The sequence below is a fragment of the Amborella trichopoda genome, chromosome 8 (assembly GCF_054954075.1).
Source record: "Amborella trichopoda isolate Santa Cruz 75 chromosome 8, AtrichopodaSantaCruz75HAP2 v2.0, whole genome shotgun sequence".
NCBI classification, from domain to species: domain Eukaryota; kingdom Viridiplantae; phylum Streptophyta; class Magnoliopsida; order Amborellales; family Amborellaceae; genus Amborella; species Amborella trichopoda.
This window is the reverse complement of record NC_142343.1, coordinates 24,639,586-24,653,182: the sequence shown is the minus strand read 5'-3', so window position 1 is coordinate 24,653,182 and position 13,597 is coordinate 24,639,586. Positions and strand designations below refer to the sequence as shown.

Here is a 13,597-nt window from a genome sequence, read left to right as displayed (position 1 = left end):
TAGAGAACGACTAACTTGGGGTGTGGGCTATCCTAAGTATCTCATACATATAATGGTCAATGTTAGAATGAATTGTGAAGGGTGAATTTACCAAATATGTGGTTTCATGTTTTTCTCTAAAGTCACTCTTCTAGGTGATTGGATCATCAGTGATACATGTGTAATTGTTAATAAATTACAGTAGGCACTTTTGTCTTCTTTTTAAGGATAGTTAAAATTTTCACTAAAAGTAAGTTATTTGTACTAATAAAGTTCCAGAACACTTCAAAAAAGCCATTATATTTTTGTGAAAGTTTTGAATATACTCTAAACTACCTATAAAAACAATTTTTTACCAAAAAGTATTGACTACTAAATGAAAAAACCCATCACACCTCATTACGACATTAGCCTTTGTATTTTGAGGGGTTGTTAACTATAGACAAAACGCTATGGTATTCAAAAATTACATAGCGAGTTTGTGGATTTATAGGGTTGTTATAAGCTACACTCTAATTGTGAACTTAGAAGTTCCTACTCTCGAATTGTTGACATAACAATAATTTTTGACTATAAATCACATATGAAATTTAGGAGGGTAATTTTGTCATTTCATTATCCTTCCAAAAGTCAATTTCAATTTTAAAAAGTCAATATTTCTTTGACTTTTTAAATCATGTTTGAATTTGGGAACAATTTTAAAATACAAATATGCCTTTTTTTTAAAAGAAATTTCAAACAAGTTATTGCTAATGTAATTTTTGGACTTGCAAGGGCAAATTGTAGTCAAAAGTTTCAAAGTAGGAAATCCTTCATCATTAGAGTGGTCTAGCTTCGAATAATCCCTATGTGTGTGTCTTGTGTGTCTGTGTGCGTGCGTGTGAGCCTAAATACACACACACACATACCCAATGGTCTAGATTGAATTTGAGCCGATTTGATGGCCAATGTGTATGCATCAAGGTTTAAAAAGAATGGATTGGTGACTCGGATCAGCCACCCAAAAAACTGGGTTAGATCGGTGGATCTGCCGGTTTTGGCATAAATGTTTTTCGAAAAATACTAAAAATCCCTAAAAATAGTGATTTTTGAATTAAAAAAAAAACTTTGGGTAGTTCATTATGTACTTTCATTATATTACAAAATACGTGAATATTGAGACGTCATTTCCTTGTTTGGATATTGAAAGGTGGATAGGGTGAACTAGTACGGTTTATGGAGTTTAAAATTTTTATTTTTCTTAACCATCTAGAACACTTTCAAAGGTCTGACGATTACAAAATAAACTCAAAAGAATATAAAAGAAACATAAAAACAAAGAAAAGAATTCTCACTTGCTGCTAGTTAATACAACTCCTTTGTTGTATAAAAAAAATTACGTAAACAATGACTTGGGAACAAGAAACATAAGCTGCAGTAACAAAAATTAATGTGCCAAAAGGTTACCTCAATTGGACTTGAATACTTCATACACCCCACTAGCGTCTCCTCCTCCAATGGCACTAGGGATCAATGTCTTTCTTGAATCTTACAACTGTGGGAAACCTTGGCTCGAAACCCTTTCAATGATGAGAGCAATATGGATCAAAAGCTAGGCCTCAAACTATGTGTAGGGGTGTACCCCTCTTGGCTCTATGGTTGCAAAAAGCGCTAGGCGGCCCCTAGGCGATTTGGGGGGTCCAGGCTGCCCAGCGCCTAGGCGGGGGTGCTCAGAACCTGGGCGGCCTAGAAAATTTGTTTTTGTTTTTGGGGTTTTTCTCTCTCTAAAATAGCTTCTAATGGGTTTTAGGTTCATTTGAAACCTAAAACCCACAATTTTGCACCTTTAGTATTAAAAAAAATGACCCAATAATGGCCTCAACGAGCGGCATTTTCGCCCTTGGGGGAGTACAAGCCTAGGGCGGCCGCCTAGGCGGGTTCCCGGGCGCCCGCCTAGGTGGGTTCCCGGGCGCCCAAGGATACCCGCATGGGCCTGGGCAATGCGCCCAGGCCTTCTAGACCGCCTAGGCGGTTGCCCAGGGACTGGGTGGTCCGCTTTTTGAAACACTGGAACTAGGTTCTTTGATCCTATTTTGTCAACCGATTATCAAATAGAATCGACCAGTTTTGTCGTGGAACTGATACGAACTTGCCCGGATTGGGCAATTCTGGGGAGAAAATGACTGGTTCCTGATATATTGTGGGAACTAGGTCGCCCAGGAAGATTTTTGACCTAGATCGACGATTTTTGAAACATTGTATGCATACTATTTGATTTTTTCACAAATCTGATAGACATCAAACTTGGGGACATGTGCTCCTATCCTAGTTGCACCAAAATGAAATTGGAAAATAACAGGGAAAAATAAAATGACCAAAATGCACTTGCCCTTGGTGGTGAATACTGTGGGGTTTTTTATGGTTTGTTTTATATATTTTTCTTAATTTCATTTTGGTGCAAGTAGTTAGGCGCATATGTCCCCAAAATTGCAGGTCAAATGGATTTAGAGGAAAACTATTGAGAATCAAGTTGTCATACATGTTGGTGGTCAGATATGTCAACATGGAATTTAGGCCCTCTGGTTAATATCATTTTGCCAGCCCTATGGCTAACAGATTTCCTATATATGCATGTGTGTGCGCATGCAAGTGTGCATGCCTTTGTGTTTGTGGATATAGATTTTGTCAGCCCATGGGGTGATGAAAAAAATTAAGTCTTATGGCTCAAATTGAATCTGAGCTGATTTGATGGCCAATATGTCAGCTCACTATTTGTTTTTTAGTTTCTTTTTACTTATTTATGAATTTGTAATATGAAAATATAAAATAAAAAAAATACCCCAACACATTCACTAACAACAGTGTGGGTGTTTTGGTCATTTTAGATTTTGCGTACTAACTATTTTACATTTTTATTTGGTGTGCGTTGGTATAGTGCACATGCTAAATATCTGGTTGATTAGATTTATTTTAACAAAAATAAAGTTCATCACTGAGCCGCCACAATATATATATATATATATATATATATATATATATATATATATATATATATATGGGGAATGATCCTGGGGAATAATCCTGTGTATTATAGATATAAATGGTTAGAGTGTATCTAAATTTTTAACCGTCCATTCTAGATATCTAAAAATCCCAGGCACCATTCACTTTGTAATTTATTATCCTATTACTTTTTACCTTTTTCCCCTGATTTTTCTACCTTTTGGAACCCTCTGTCTTATTCTCTCTCCCCCCTAAAAACCCCACATCTTGTTCTCTCCCCATAAAAACCCTTTTATTCTCTCCCCCCCTAAAAACCCTCCGTCTTATTCTCTCTCCTCCCTAAAAAGCCTCCACCGCCTTCTGTGCTTAATGATCTTGTTTTCTAAATGAGAAGAAGAGAGAGAGAGAACCGAAGCTATGGAGATGGAGCCACAGATGATGCGGCTCTGAACCAAGCTTCTTCTGATATACTCCACGGCATGGCTAAAGGAGCAGCTGCAAGGATTCTGATCTCGGAGCATAAGGTCTGCGCCTTTGTCAAGACTTGGCAGCCACAAAGAAGAGGCTCTCTCTATGATCCTTCGCTTCAAGCAAGCCATGGTCTCCAAGATTGCTGGAGCAGAGAGGGTGTCACCCGGATAGAGAAAGATGATTCAAGAACTCAAGGCTCAGCTCAAGGATGCAAACCACATTGTAAGAGTACTCAGGAATGAATTGATGAAGATTACATCAGAAGGACTTGGCAAGATCAATGGGATGAGCAGACTTCGAAAGGAAAGGTTGCTCTCTGTGAGGCTAAATGTCATGAAGAAATGCTTGGAACCTCAGGTTCTTATTCAATCCCTCTTGATTCTAATACCAAAGTGGCCAACTTTGACCGAAGGATCGCAAACTGTACCTTGGTCTGTTGGAATTCAACCACAGAGACTTTATTACAGGGCAATTCAAGGGTGGCTGATTATGTTCATCACAATGACCCAGATTTTGCCTCGATAATTATGGGGAACAAGGAACCTGAGCTATCTCATTCTTACTTTCTCCTAAGAAATTACAGAGGAGGGAGAAACCATTTGCAGGAAAAAGACGTCCATTTACAGTGTTAGAGAAAGAAACGCATCCTACGAGGGGAAACACAATTTCAGCTTTAAAGAGGAAAAAAACCATTTGCAGTATTAGAGAGAGAAACGTTGACAAAGTTAGAGTGAAGATGGACAACCTTCTGCAACAAAAGATAGAGAAACTGGTGAATAATATAAGAGGAAAAAATCATTACATGTTTTTTTGTTGATGTTGGAGAGAGATGCATTTATAGCTTTTTGCTGTTAGAGAGAGACGAGTAGAGAGACTGTGGGTTTCTTTACCATTAGAAAGAGAGCATTGGATTTAGAGAGAGAAAGAGTTAGATTCAAAGAGAGAGCAAACCTGATGACAGAAGGGGCTCACTTCTCTGTGAGGAAATAGCGTTAAAAGAAAAGAGAGGGGAGGTAAAAGGTATTTTTTAAAGGAATGGAAAAAAATACTCCAATACGCCACATAATGGTGTATCTAAAATGCATAGGATCATTCCCCTATATATATATATATATATATTATATTTATATATAATTGCATAAGGTTGTAACCTCAAACACTCAAAGTAAGGTGCACTTCCAAACTTCATCATAAGATACAATTTTGGTGCCTAGGATGGCACAAGAATCTATTTTCATATCTAATTATAAAATTTTAAAATAAAAAAATGGTTCAATCAAGCAGATGTATCATCATTGTCGTCGTCAAAGCCTTTTCACAACTAATTGGGGTCGGCTACATGAATCTTGGTCCGCCATTGTGGTCTATAAATAGATACTGTAGGTTTAGGATTCATGATAAGCTTTGGCAAGGTTTTATGTTGGTTGCCTACTTAACACAACCCAGCCCTTTTACCCTGTCATGGGAGGTAAAGTTTAAGGTCCTCACCCTTCTTAGACCATGAAAAATCTTGAAAATGGACGGTCCAGATAATGTGTTGCAAGCTGTACTATTTTTGGGACTTGAAATTTATCTTTTCTCCATATCCATACATCTCTATGTCCAGGTGATCAATTAGGTGTTTTTCCAGTGTGCTCGTTGAATAAATGGGTGTGTGGGTATACTTGTGTGGGAGCATGGAAGCATATCTTCTGATGATTTCTTTTCTTTGTAGATTACGTCATGCAGCAAGGAGGGGACAAATCGGGTTACTCTTTCGGCTTGTGATGCACGCCCATTCTGTTTAGGGGTCAGAATTGTAAGACGGAGAACTGTAAACCAGGTAGCTTTTTTCTATAAGTAATATGGATGAGGTCATACGCACCAAAAAATGTTTGTATTTCAGAATTACTAATTTTTTTTTCGTGTGTGTGTGCGTGTGCACATGTGTGCGTATGCCCGCTAGTGCACTCTTGATTAATATTCTTGTGGTGTGTGCCTTAGCTTTTCTTTCATTCTTAAAGACATACAATATTTGTTATGCTATGAATTTATACATCAAATTGCCAGGAAACTGATCTAGCCAAAGAACATTAAATATTTTTTGCATCCTTTTTCATGCACTTTTTTCTACATTATAAAATTTATCATATAAGTTTTAACTTTTTCAGTGCTTCCCTTTTTAACTTTATACGCTTTTTGGGAATTTGGGGTATGCACTGAACCTTTTACCTCCGTATAAGAAAGGTGTTCGAAGTCATGATCAGTGAAATTTTGTATTGATCATGGAAAGTTGCTTTCAGGCTGATCTAGTTCTGGCGGACCATAGCTCAACAGAAGTAGACACAGAAAACTTGTGCTTGTTATTTTAGGATTGAAATCATTATTCTTTCTTTTTTGTATATATTTGCAGCCACAACTTTCTGCTATGTATGGAGTGGTGAACTTTTTGAAGTTAGAAAATAATCTCTTATTCTTGTTTGGGGAAAACAATGCTCGTTTAACACAGGACCAGGATGCTTTCTGTGGGAATTTTTGGATTATCACCATTCACACTCATGTTCCATTTCTTGCAAGTTTTGTGAATGTGTAGCTATGAGATATTGGAATCTCTAATGAAAATGTTTCATTTCAGAGAACTCTTCTACCTTCAAACTTACAGACCTTCATAGCTTTTAGAGGGTCTCATTTATAAAGAAATGGTTGTATATGGGCATGACAGTTTCAGTTCTTATTTTTCCTGTATTGCCTAGGTAGAACTAATTACCCTGAATTCATGGAGCGTGGATCCATATTGCCACATAGATAAATCCTATTGGTTTCCCTCACATCCTGGTAAAAACGTGATTCTGTCAAATGTTCAGTGTGTTCTAGTACTTAGAAGACAAAGCGACTAGAGTTTTTTTGTTTTTGTTTTTTAAATTGTGAGCTACTGGAGTGATTGAAACGTAATAGTGGAAAAGATTCAGTAATTCACAGTTTTAATGTTTCTGGCAGCACGGGGGCTATACCTCTTGCATGTAAAGGTTTCTGAAGATATTATGCGTGTCTTTGGCTTCTGCAATATTGTATGCAATAAGCATCTATGTTCTCAGTTGAATGCTCTGATTATTTAGTTGCTTGGAGTTATTATTTCTTTGCTCCATATTTAATTTCTTGTGTGAGGTATGACGATGACTAGCTTACTTATTGCCACTGTTGGAAAAATCGGGCGATTCTAACCGCTAACCACCCGGTTAGATCGGAATCGGTCAGTGGCCGGTTCCGGTTTTGGGTCGTTTTGGTGATCAACCGGTATTTTAAAAAGAAAAATCATAAAAATGTAATATAAATTCCCAAAAATATGGAATTTGGTTTGTTATACATTTTTTTTTCAATATTCTTTACATTATGCTAAAGATTAAAAATTGTTTTGATTATTAATACTCACTTTTTTATTTTCCCATCTTTTTCATAAAATTTTAAAATACCCTAGGCACAAATCGATTTGTTAAAATATTTTTTTTATTTATTAATTTTCAACTTCATTTGAATGTGTTTTGTTTTAATCATTTTTTATATGCTTTTTATATTTTAGTATTTTTTTTGTATCTTTTTTTTTTAAACATTTTTTTGACCGCCTAGGACTTGCTCGGTTAGAACGGTTGAATCGGCCGGTTTACCGGTTAGGCCGGTTAAACCACGTTTGGGTCCGGTTAACCGTTCCGGTTCGATTTTGCGAACACTGCTTATTGCCCAGCCTATTGATTACTGAAAGTTGTTTTTCCGTAGTTACCCAATTTTTGCACATAATATTGTTGCCAATATCTTATGACTTTTCCATAAGTTAATTTAATTGCTACATAGTCAGTTGCATGTGCAACTGTGATATGGTGGCTGTTTGGATTCCCCATTTACAAGTCCATACAAGAGAAGCAAGTTGTAATCCATGACATACTGGGCATGGCATATTAGATGGTATTATTGTTATGTTTTGGTTAAGCAAGTATTAAGCCGAAGCAGTGTTTTGTTTGTGTAGATGTGCTTAATATCAAAGATGCAGTCCTCTTTACTGGTTTACCTCCTAATTATCTAATCTTATGGTTTACCTCCTAATTATCTAATCTTAGGGGCAGTGTTATAGCGTATATATTAAGCAGGTCTATTGCATACTTTCTTCCAAATTTCCTGTTTCAAATTCTCGTTGCTGCTCAGGTTCTCAACTTGGTGCCAAAGGAATCCGATGGTGAGCGATTTGAGGATGCTCTTGCTCGTGTTTGTCGTTGCATTGGGGGTGGGACTGCCACTGAAAATGCTGATCAGAGTGACAGCGATTTGGAAGTTGTAGCGGAGTCTGTCACCGTTAATCTTCGGTGTCCTGTAAGTGGCCATGTATATTAAAGTAGCATTTCTTTGTTTGATGTGCTAATGTTTTTAGTGTCTGCAAATGATTGATATATGTCCATATTCAAATGATTTGATCATTGTCAGTTCCTCTCTGTTTTTGTATCTTGCTGAAACTTGTGAATCTTAATTGAAACTTGAGTCTTACATCATAGTGAAACTTCTAGAAAATTACCTTGTTTGGTCAGAGGATGGGCCAAGTTTGAATCAGGAGGGCAGGCAAGAGAATTTTGCATCAGATGTTGGGACACACTGTTATCCAAACTAAAATGCTTTAAAAAATGAGTACAGGAGCATGTGCAGTGGTTAACGTCGTATCCAGTTGCTGCAGTTGTCTTCCATATTCTGCTATTTTTTTCTTTCCCTTGATTTCATCTTTACTGTTCAGTTTCTTTCATTGATCTGATATTCTACTGTAAACACTGTTAGAATTAATAATTGGCCAATGTCAACATAGGATCTATAGTAGGCTCTGTAGAACCTACTTGTCCTTTGTCATGTATCTCTCACTTTGAAGCATTGGTATTGGAACCAAAAAGTATTGATACAGGAGCATCTGGGCCAGTATTGTATCCTACTGCTTTACTTACCCTTTTCCTTTTTTATTTTCTTTTCTACTTAGCCTCGGTTGAAGTCCACATTACAATCCTGTGTAAATCCTTTGACAGTTTTGTTTTATGGTACTCATGGCTTGATTCATCTTCACTGATTTGTTTCTTTCATTGATCAGATATTCAATTTCAGTTACTATTAGAGTTATTGATGGGGAATATTCACCTAAACCCAGTTATACTTGATCCTCTCTCTCTCTCTCTCTCTATATATATATATATATATATATATATATATATGAAATATGTGTGTTCATGTGCTCGTGTGTGTGGGTACAAAAAAAGAACTGCCCTATAGAACAGTATGGGCCGGATGACCCAGATTGAAGGAGAGCTAGAAAATAATAATGGCCAGCATTGCCTGTTGGGACATTTTCTTTTCTTTTCTCTTGGAAAAAGTAGGGGTCCGATTAACCCCAAATTTTACTTATATATGGGATTACATTTGGTCTGCCCAGGGGTGAACTGGAATGGTATCCGCCCTCCATTTTCAGGGCCTTATGGGCATTTGTTTTGCTTTAAAATTTGGCACAAAATTCCCTTGGTCCCAGTGAAGAACATCATGAAAATCATTTAAAAAATGAAACTAGAAAATGGAAAGAAAATGCAAGGAATGCATGCTATCCATTTTAGGAAAAAAAAATTTGTGTTAGACAGAGGCCCTTGGGAATTTGTTGCACTCCCAAATTTTGTTATTGCCTGATCATCACCAGATGAGCAATTAAAGAAGTGATTTCAAGTTCTTGAAGGGCTAGATCTAGCTGACCATGAAATGTACAGCTTGCACTTGTGTCAGAAAAAATATTTTCAAGGGTTTTCATGAAATTCTTTGTCATGTGCTTGTTCTTGGTGAAAGAAGTTCCCCTAAGGGCCCTAAAATGGAGGGAAGGCCATTTTATCCATCTCTGCCCATTTGTGACAGTTTCTATGGGCTGGCAGGCCTATGGAACAGTTTGGGCAGTCCAGATTAATTGTTTGGAGGCCCAGTGCTCACCAATTGGTATCGTACTTTGGTCAGTTTTTTAATGTATTATTTTTTATGAGCCTATGGTAGGCGCACATCCCAAAATTTTCGGTCACCACAAGAAAGAAAATAAAAATCAAAGTGTCCATGGTGCTGGTTGGTGGGTCTGCCAGGAATGCATCTGAGCTGTCTGCCGTATACAGCTCCATAGGCCGGGCAGCCAATATTTGTTTTTCGATAGGTGTGTGTGGACTTGCATGCTTGCATGTGTGTGTGTGGACTTGCATGTGTGTGCAAGTGTTTAGTCTTTAAACGTGATTTATATGCATGTTATACTGACTTACTTTCACTGAAAGGTTGATGTTAAGTGTCAATTGTGCTCTGACACCCTATCTCAAGGAACTGGAATATAATAAATATGTTTAGTTCAAAATTAACTCGACTGATATTAGTAATTTAAAGAGGAGATTTTGTTTAATATGTCATTGTTTTTCTTTGATATACTCTCACCAGCACCAAGTAAACTAGGTTGTGTTGTATGTGTTTGAAGTCACCTGACTGCTATTTTGTGGCAGATGAGTGGATCTAGGATGAAGGTTGCTGGCAGGTTCAAGCCTTGTGTGCACATGGCCTGTTTCGATCTGGATACCTTTGTGGAGCTCAATCAACGTTCTAGGAAGGTTTACAAGATTATGATTGGGCAATTTTCAAATCCTGCTGTATTTATGCACTGATAAAACAAAAATTTATCCTTTTATCAGTTCCGACATTTTGTCACCTTTTGTTGATATGATATGGGTCTGGTTATTTTGAATGCAGTGGCAATGTCCTATTTGTCTTAAGAACTATTCTTTGGAAAACGTTATCATTGATCCATATTTCAACCGTATCACGACTATGGTAAACCTTACCTTGTTTTTTTTTTTTTTCTGCCATAATTTGCTTAGGAGGCATCTCCATGATTTTTCTGAAGTTCAACTCTAGATTGTGTAATGTGGAGCAGATGAGGGACTGTGGAGAGGATGTAACTGAGATTGAAGTAAAGCCTGATGGTTCTTGGCGTGCAAAGAATGAAGGTGAACTGAAGAGTTTGGGGCAATGGCACTTCCCATATGGTTCTCCCTATGCAGCTGCGAATGGAGACACAAGACACCACCAAGAACCACTGAAATCGGTTAAGCAGGAGGTTGATTCTGAAACCCGTACAGGCTTAAAACTGAAACTGGGGAAGAGGAATCGCGATGGACACTGGGAATTGAGAAGACCCGATGAATTGCCCCCACTATCTTCTTCAAATAATGTGCATGAGAAACCTGAATCACGATTGCAGAAAGTGATCCCTATCCCTATGACTAGCAGTGCCACAGGCAGCAACAGAGATGGCGAAGATCCAAGCGTCAACCAAGATGGTGGAGGAAATTTTGATTTCTCTATGAACAATGGAATTGATATTGACCCCATTTCTCCCAACTTTGACCCCACATCATGTGGAGGTGGCGTTACTAGCAAAGTTGTATCGTCCATGCCGGTGACAGGAGGGGATATCATAGTTCTTAGTGATTCTGATGATGATGACCTCAGACCATCATCAGGTGTGCCCTTAATGTTCCCTGAAACAGCTTATGGTTCAGGTGCAGCTGATGCCAGTGCCATCCCCTTTACCATTCCACCTCCTGGTGGGCTAGGTGAAACATCATTTCCTGATGATCGAGCACTTGGTCTCTTTAATAACAGCAACAATGATGATTTCGGGATGCCCAACCTATGGACAAATCCAATGCCTCCCTGCCCTCCTGCTTCGTCGAATTTCCGTTTGTTTGGTAGCGAACCAGATGTCTCTGTGGATCCATTGCTGGTGGATGTCCATCAAACTTCAGTTGTTGCCCTGAACATGCCTATGAATGGGTATAATACCTTAGGTTCGGACCCTCAAGGGGTGGCCAATGATCCCTCAAGCACCATGATGAACAACTGTTTGGACGATAACCCCTTGGCATTTGGTGCTGATGATCCATCATTGCAGCTTTTCCTTCCTTCTCAACCTGCGGGTGCTGTGTCTGATAGTCCGTCCAACTACAGGGACCGAGGGGATATGTCAAATGGTGTGCACACAGAGGACTGGATATCTCTTAGCCTTGGTGGAAGTGGCAGTCATATGAAGCCTGGGCCCACAACTTCTAGGCACTCTAAACACCAGTTTGCACCTGAAGAGGGTGGAATGGAGACACTGGCAAATACTGGTAAACTATTTCTTCTGGCTGGCACTTTCTTCTGCCAAGCAAAGCTTGGCACTGTTGATTGAGTCTTGGGATGAGCCGTACGGGGAATTTCCTGCAGAGCGACTTGTCTGATACAATATAAAATTCTTGACATTGATACTACTCATTTCAAAAAAATACCATGTCAAGAGTTCCATTGATGCTAGTATTAATTAGATGATTTTTTTTTTCCAGCTTCCTTGCTTCTGAGAATGAGTGATGAAAGAGTTGAGAACCCAACGCCCGATCAGCCAGGGTCTGAAAGCCCTTTCTCGTTCCATCGGCCATCACGGTCCTCTCGTAGTCGGCAATGTCTCTCAATTGATACTGATTCTGAATAGTGAATCTGACAGTAATTTAACTCTTTGAGTTTTTCAAGCTTTGTGGAGGCCAGCCCACCCTTCCCTACTCTTAAAATGATTCAGGTTCTCTCTATCTCTTTCTCTCTCTCTCTCTCTCTCTCTCTCTCTCTCTCTCTCTCTCTCTCTCCCTCTCTCTCTCTCTCTCTTTCTCTCTCTCTCACACACATAGAGAGGCACACATGGAGAGGTTGTATCAGAATTCATGAGATCTTAAATGTTGTGCAGTTGCGGCCTTTGCATATGGAAGGGTGGTGTTCTGCATCAATTCTGTCAATTATTTTGCGATGAAGATATTTTCAAGGATAGAGAGTTCTCAGATCAACGTGGTGTACACAGCCCATGAGAGGAGTGAAAAATGTGGGATCCTCCTAGATGCCCTTCTTTTTTCCTGATAGAATATTTCTTTTTTTGAGTTCAATTCAATGAGGTTGTGACAGGCCTTCCAATTTGTTTTGCAGGTCCGGTTATGTGGTGCACTGTACAGTAATCCACGGGAAGTGGAGATGTATATGATAGAGTGAGAAGTTGAGCTAATGCAAGTGAAGTAGTAGCATTGTGGCCCTTGTAATATATTTCTTTTTTTCTCTTGTTCTTTTATTTTTGGTTGTAGTAGTGTGTATTTAAATGGAGTAAAGAGCAAATCTCGCCATCAATGGGAGATGATCGGGTGGCCTCTGTTGTTAAATGCAGTGTCAAATATTTGGGCTTGCATTTTTTGGGATCAGTATGCAAATTATCCCAACAGCTTGCCCCTCAAATCCCCCATTTAATCCAAACTTACCTTTGCAAACATCATTTAAAAACATAAGAAGTCACTTTCGGGAAGAAGTCGCGTTGTTCATTTGTTTTGTGAAATGGTTCTGTAAGATGAAACATGTATTAACCCAATTTGTGCGTCTCAGCCAATGAAGATCCTGATTGACATTTTTTACAGCAATTGGCAGAATCCAGAAACATTTGAGGGGCGTAGGCATTGTTGATGGTGGAACTAGAGAAATTGTAGAAAAAACGGATATCAGATTTATAAAGGTTTTTTGAAAATAGTTTAAAATCTATTTTTCTCTTTATATATTCTGCTTTTGTACTTGATCTTGAGACAATAGCTTGTTTCTCTCTCATCTAAGATAGAAAATTGTGAATTAATTAGACAATCACGATGCTTTGGTCTTCTGAACATTTGGCCCACTCTGCATCTAAAATCATGTCCATGTAATTGACCTTGAAGAAAGCTTAACATACCTCCCTGTGTGCGAGTCAATTTCTGCATGAAACTTAATAAAAATACAAACAGCATAGGCTAGGTCTTGGACTTTTGACTAATCGTCTATACATGACAGCATCTTCCTGCGGCTCTAAATTTTTTTTGGATTCGAAATACTTTGCAATAGTAGGAAAATCAGTAAGAAAACCATGGGTATTTACAAAGGTTCCTAATTCATGTAGATACTAAGAAAAATGGACTCAGCCTTCAACAGGCAAGAACACTATCGTTTAAATGAAAAATACACCTAAACATTATTATGATATATATAGATCTTGGTAACAAATCTATACCTTTTATTTGTATACAAATTAGAAAGGCTTCAATTATAGATTCATTTTTAAATA

At 38.2% G+C, this 13,597-nt stretch overlaps 1 protein-coding gene across 17 annotated transcripts in view; it reads left to right on the top strand.

The window, feature by feature from the left end:
- The window catches only part of SIZ1 (DNA-binding protein with MIZ/SP-RING zinc finger, PHD-finger and SAP domain-containing protein), a 47,775-nt gene extending 34,849 nt beyond the window's left edge, over positions 1–12,926 (top strand). For 10 of the 17 annotated variants that reach the window (XM_088874387.1, XM_088874385.1, XM_006836413.4 and 7 more), the window contains 8 exons: positions 5,147–5,254; positions 7,606–7,770; positions 9,945–10,049; positions 10,189–10,269; positions 10,373–11,609; positions 11,823–12,052; positions 12,215–12,346; positions 12,448–12,926. In XM_088874387.1, coding sequence (XP_088730513.1) covers positions 5,147–5,254; positions 7,606–7,770; positions 9,945–10,049; positions 10,189–10,269; positions 10,373–11,609; positions 11,823–11,968 — 1,842 coding nt within the window. In that variant the 3' untranslated portion in view covers positions 11,969–12,052; positions 12,215–12,346; positions 12,448–12,926. Of the gene's footprint in view, positions 1–5,146; positions 5,255–7,605; positions 7,771–9,944; positions 10,070–10,188; positions 10,270–10,353; positions 11,610–11,822; positions 12,053–12,214; positions 12,347–12,447 lie in introns of those variants that run through there. The other 7 variants (XM_088874397.1, XM_088874395.1, XM_088874394.1 and 4 more) reach the window with 4 other exon arrangements.
- Positions 12,927–13,597: the final 671 nt, after the last annotated feature.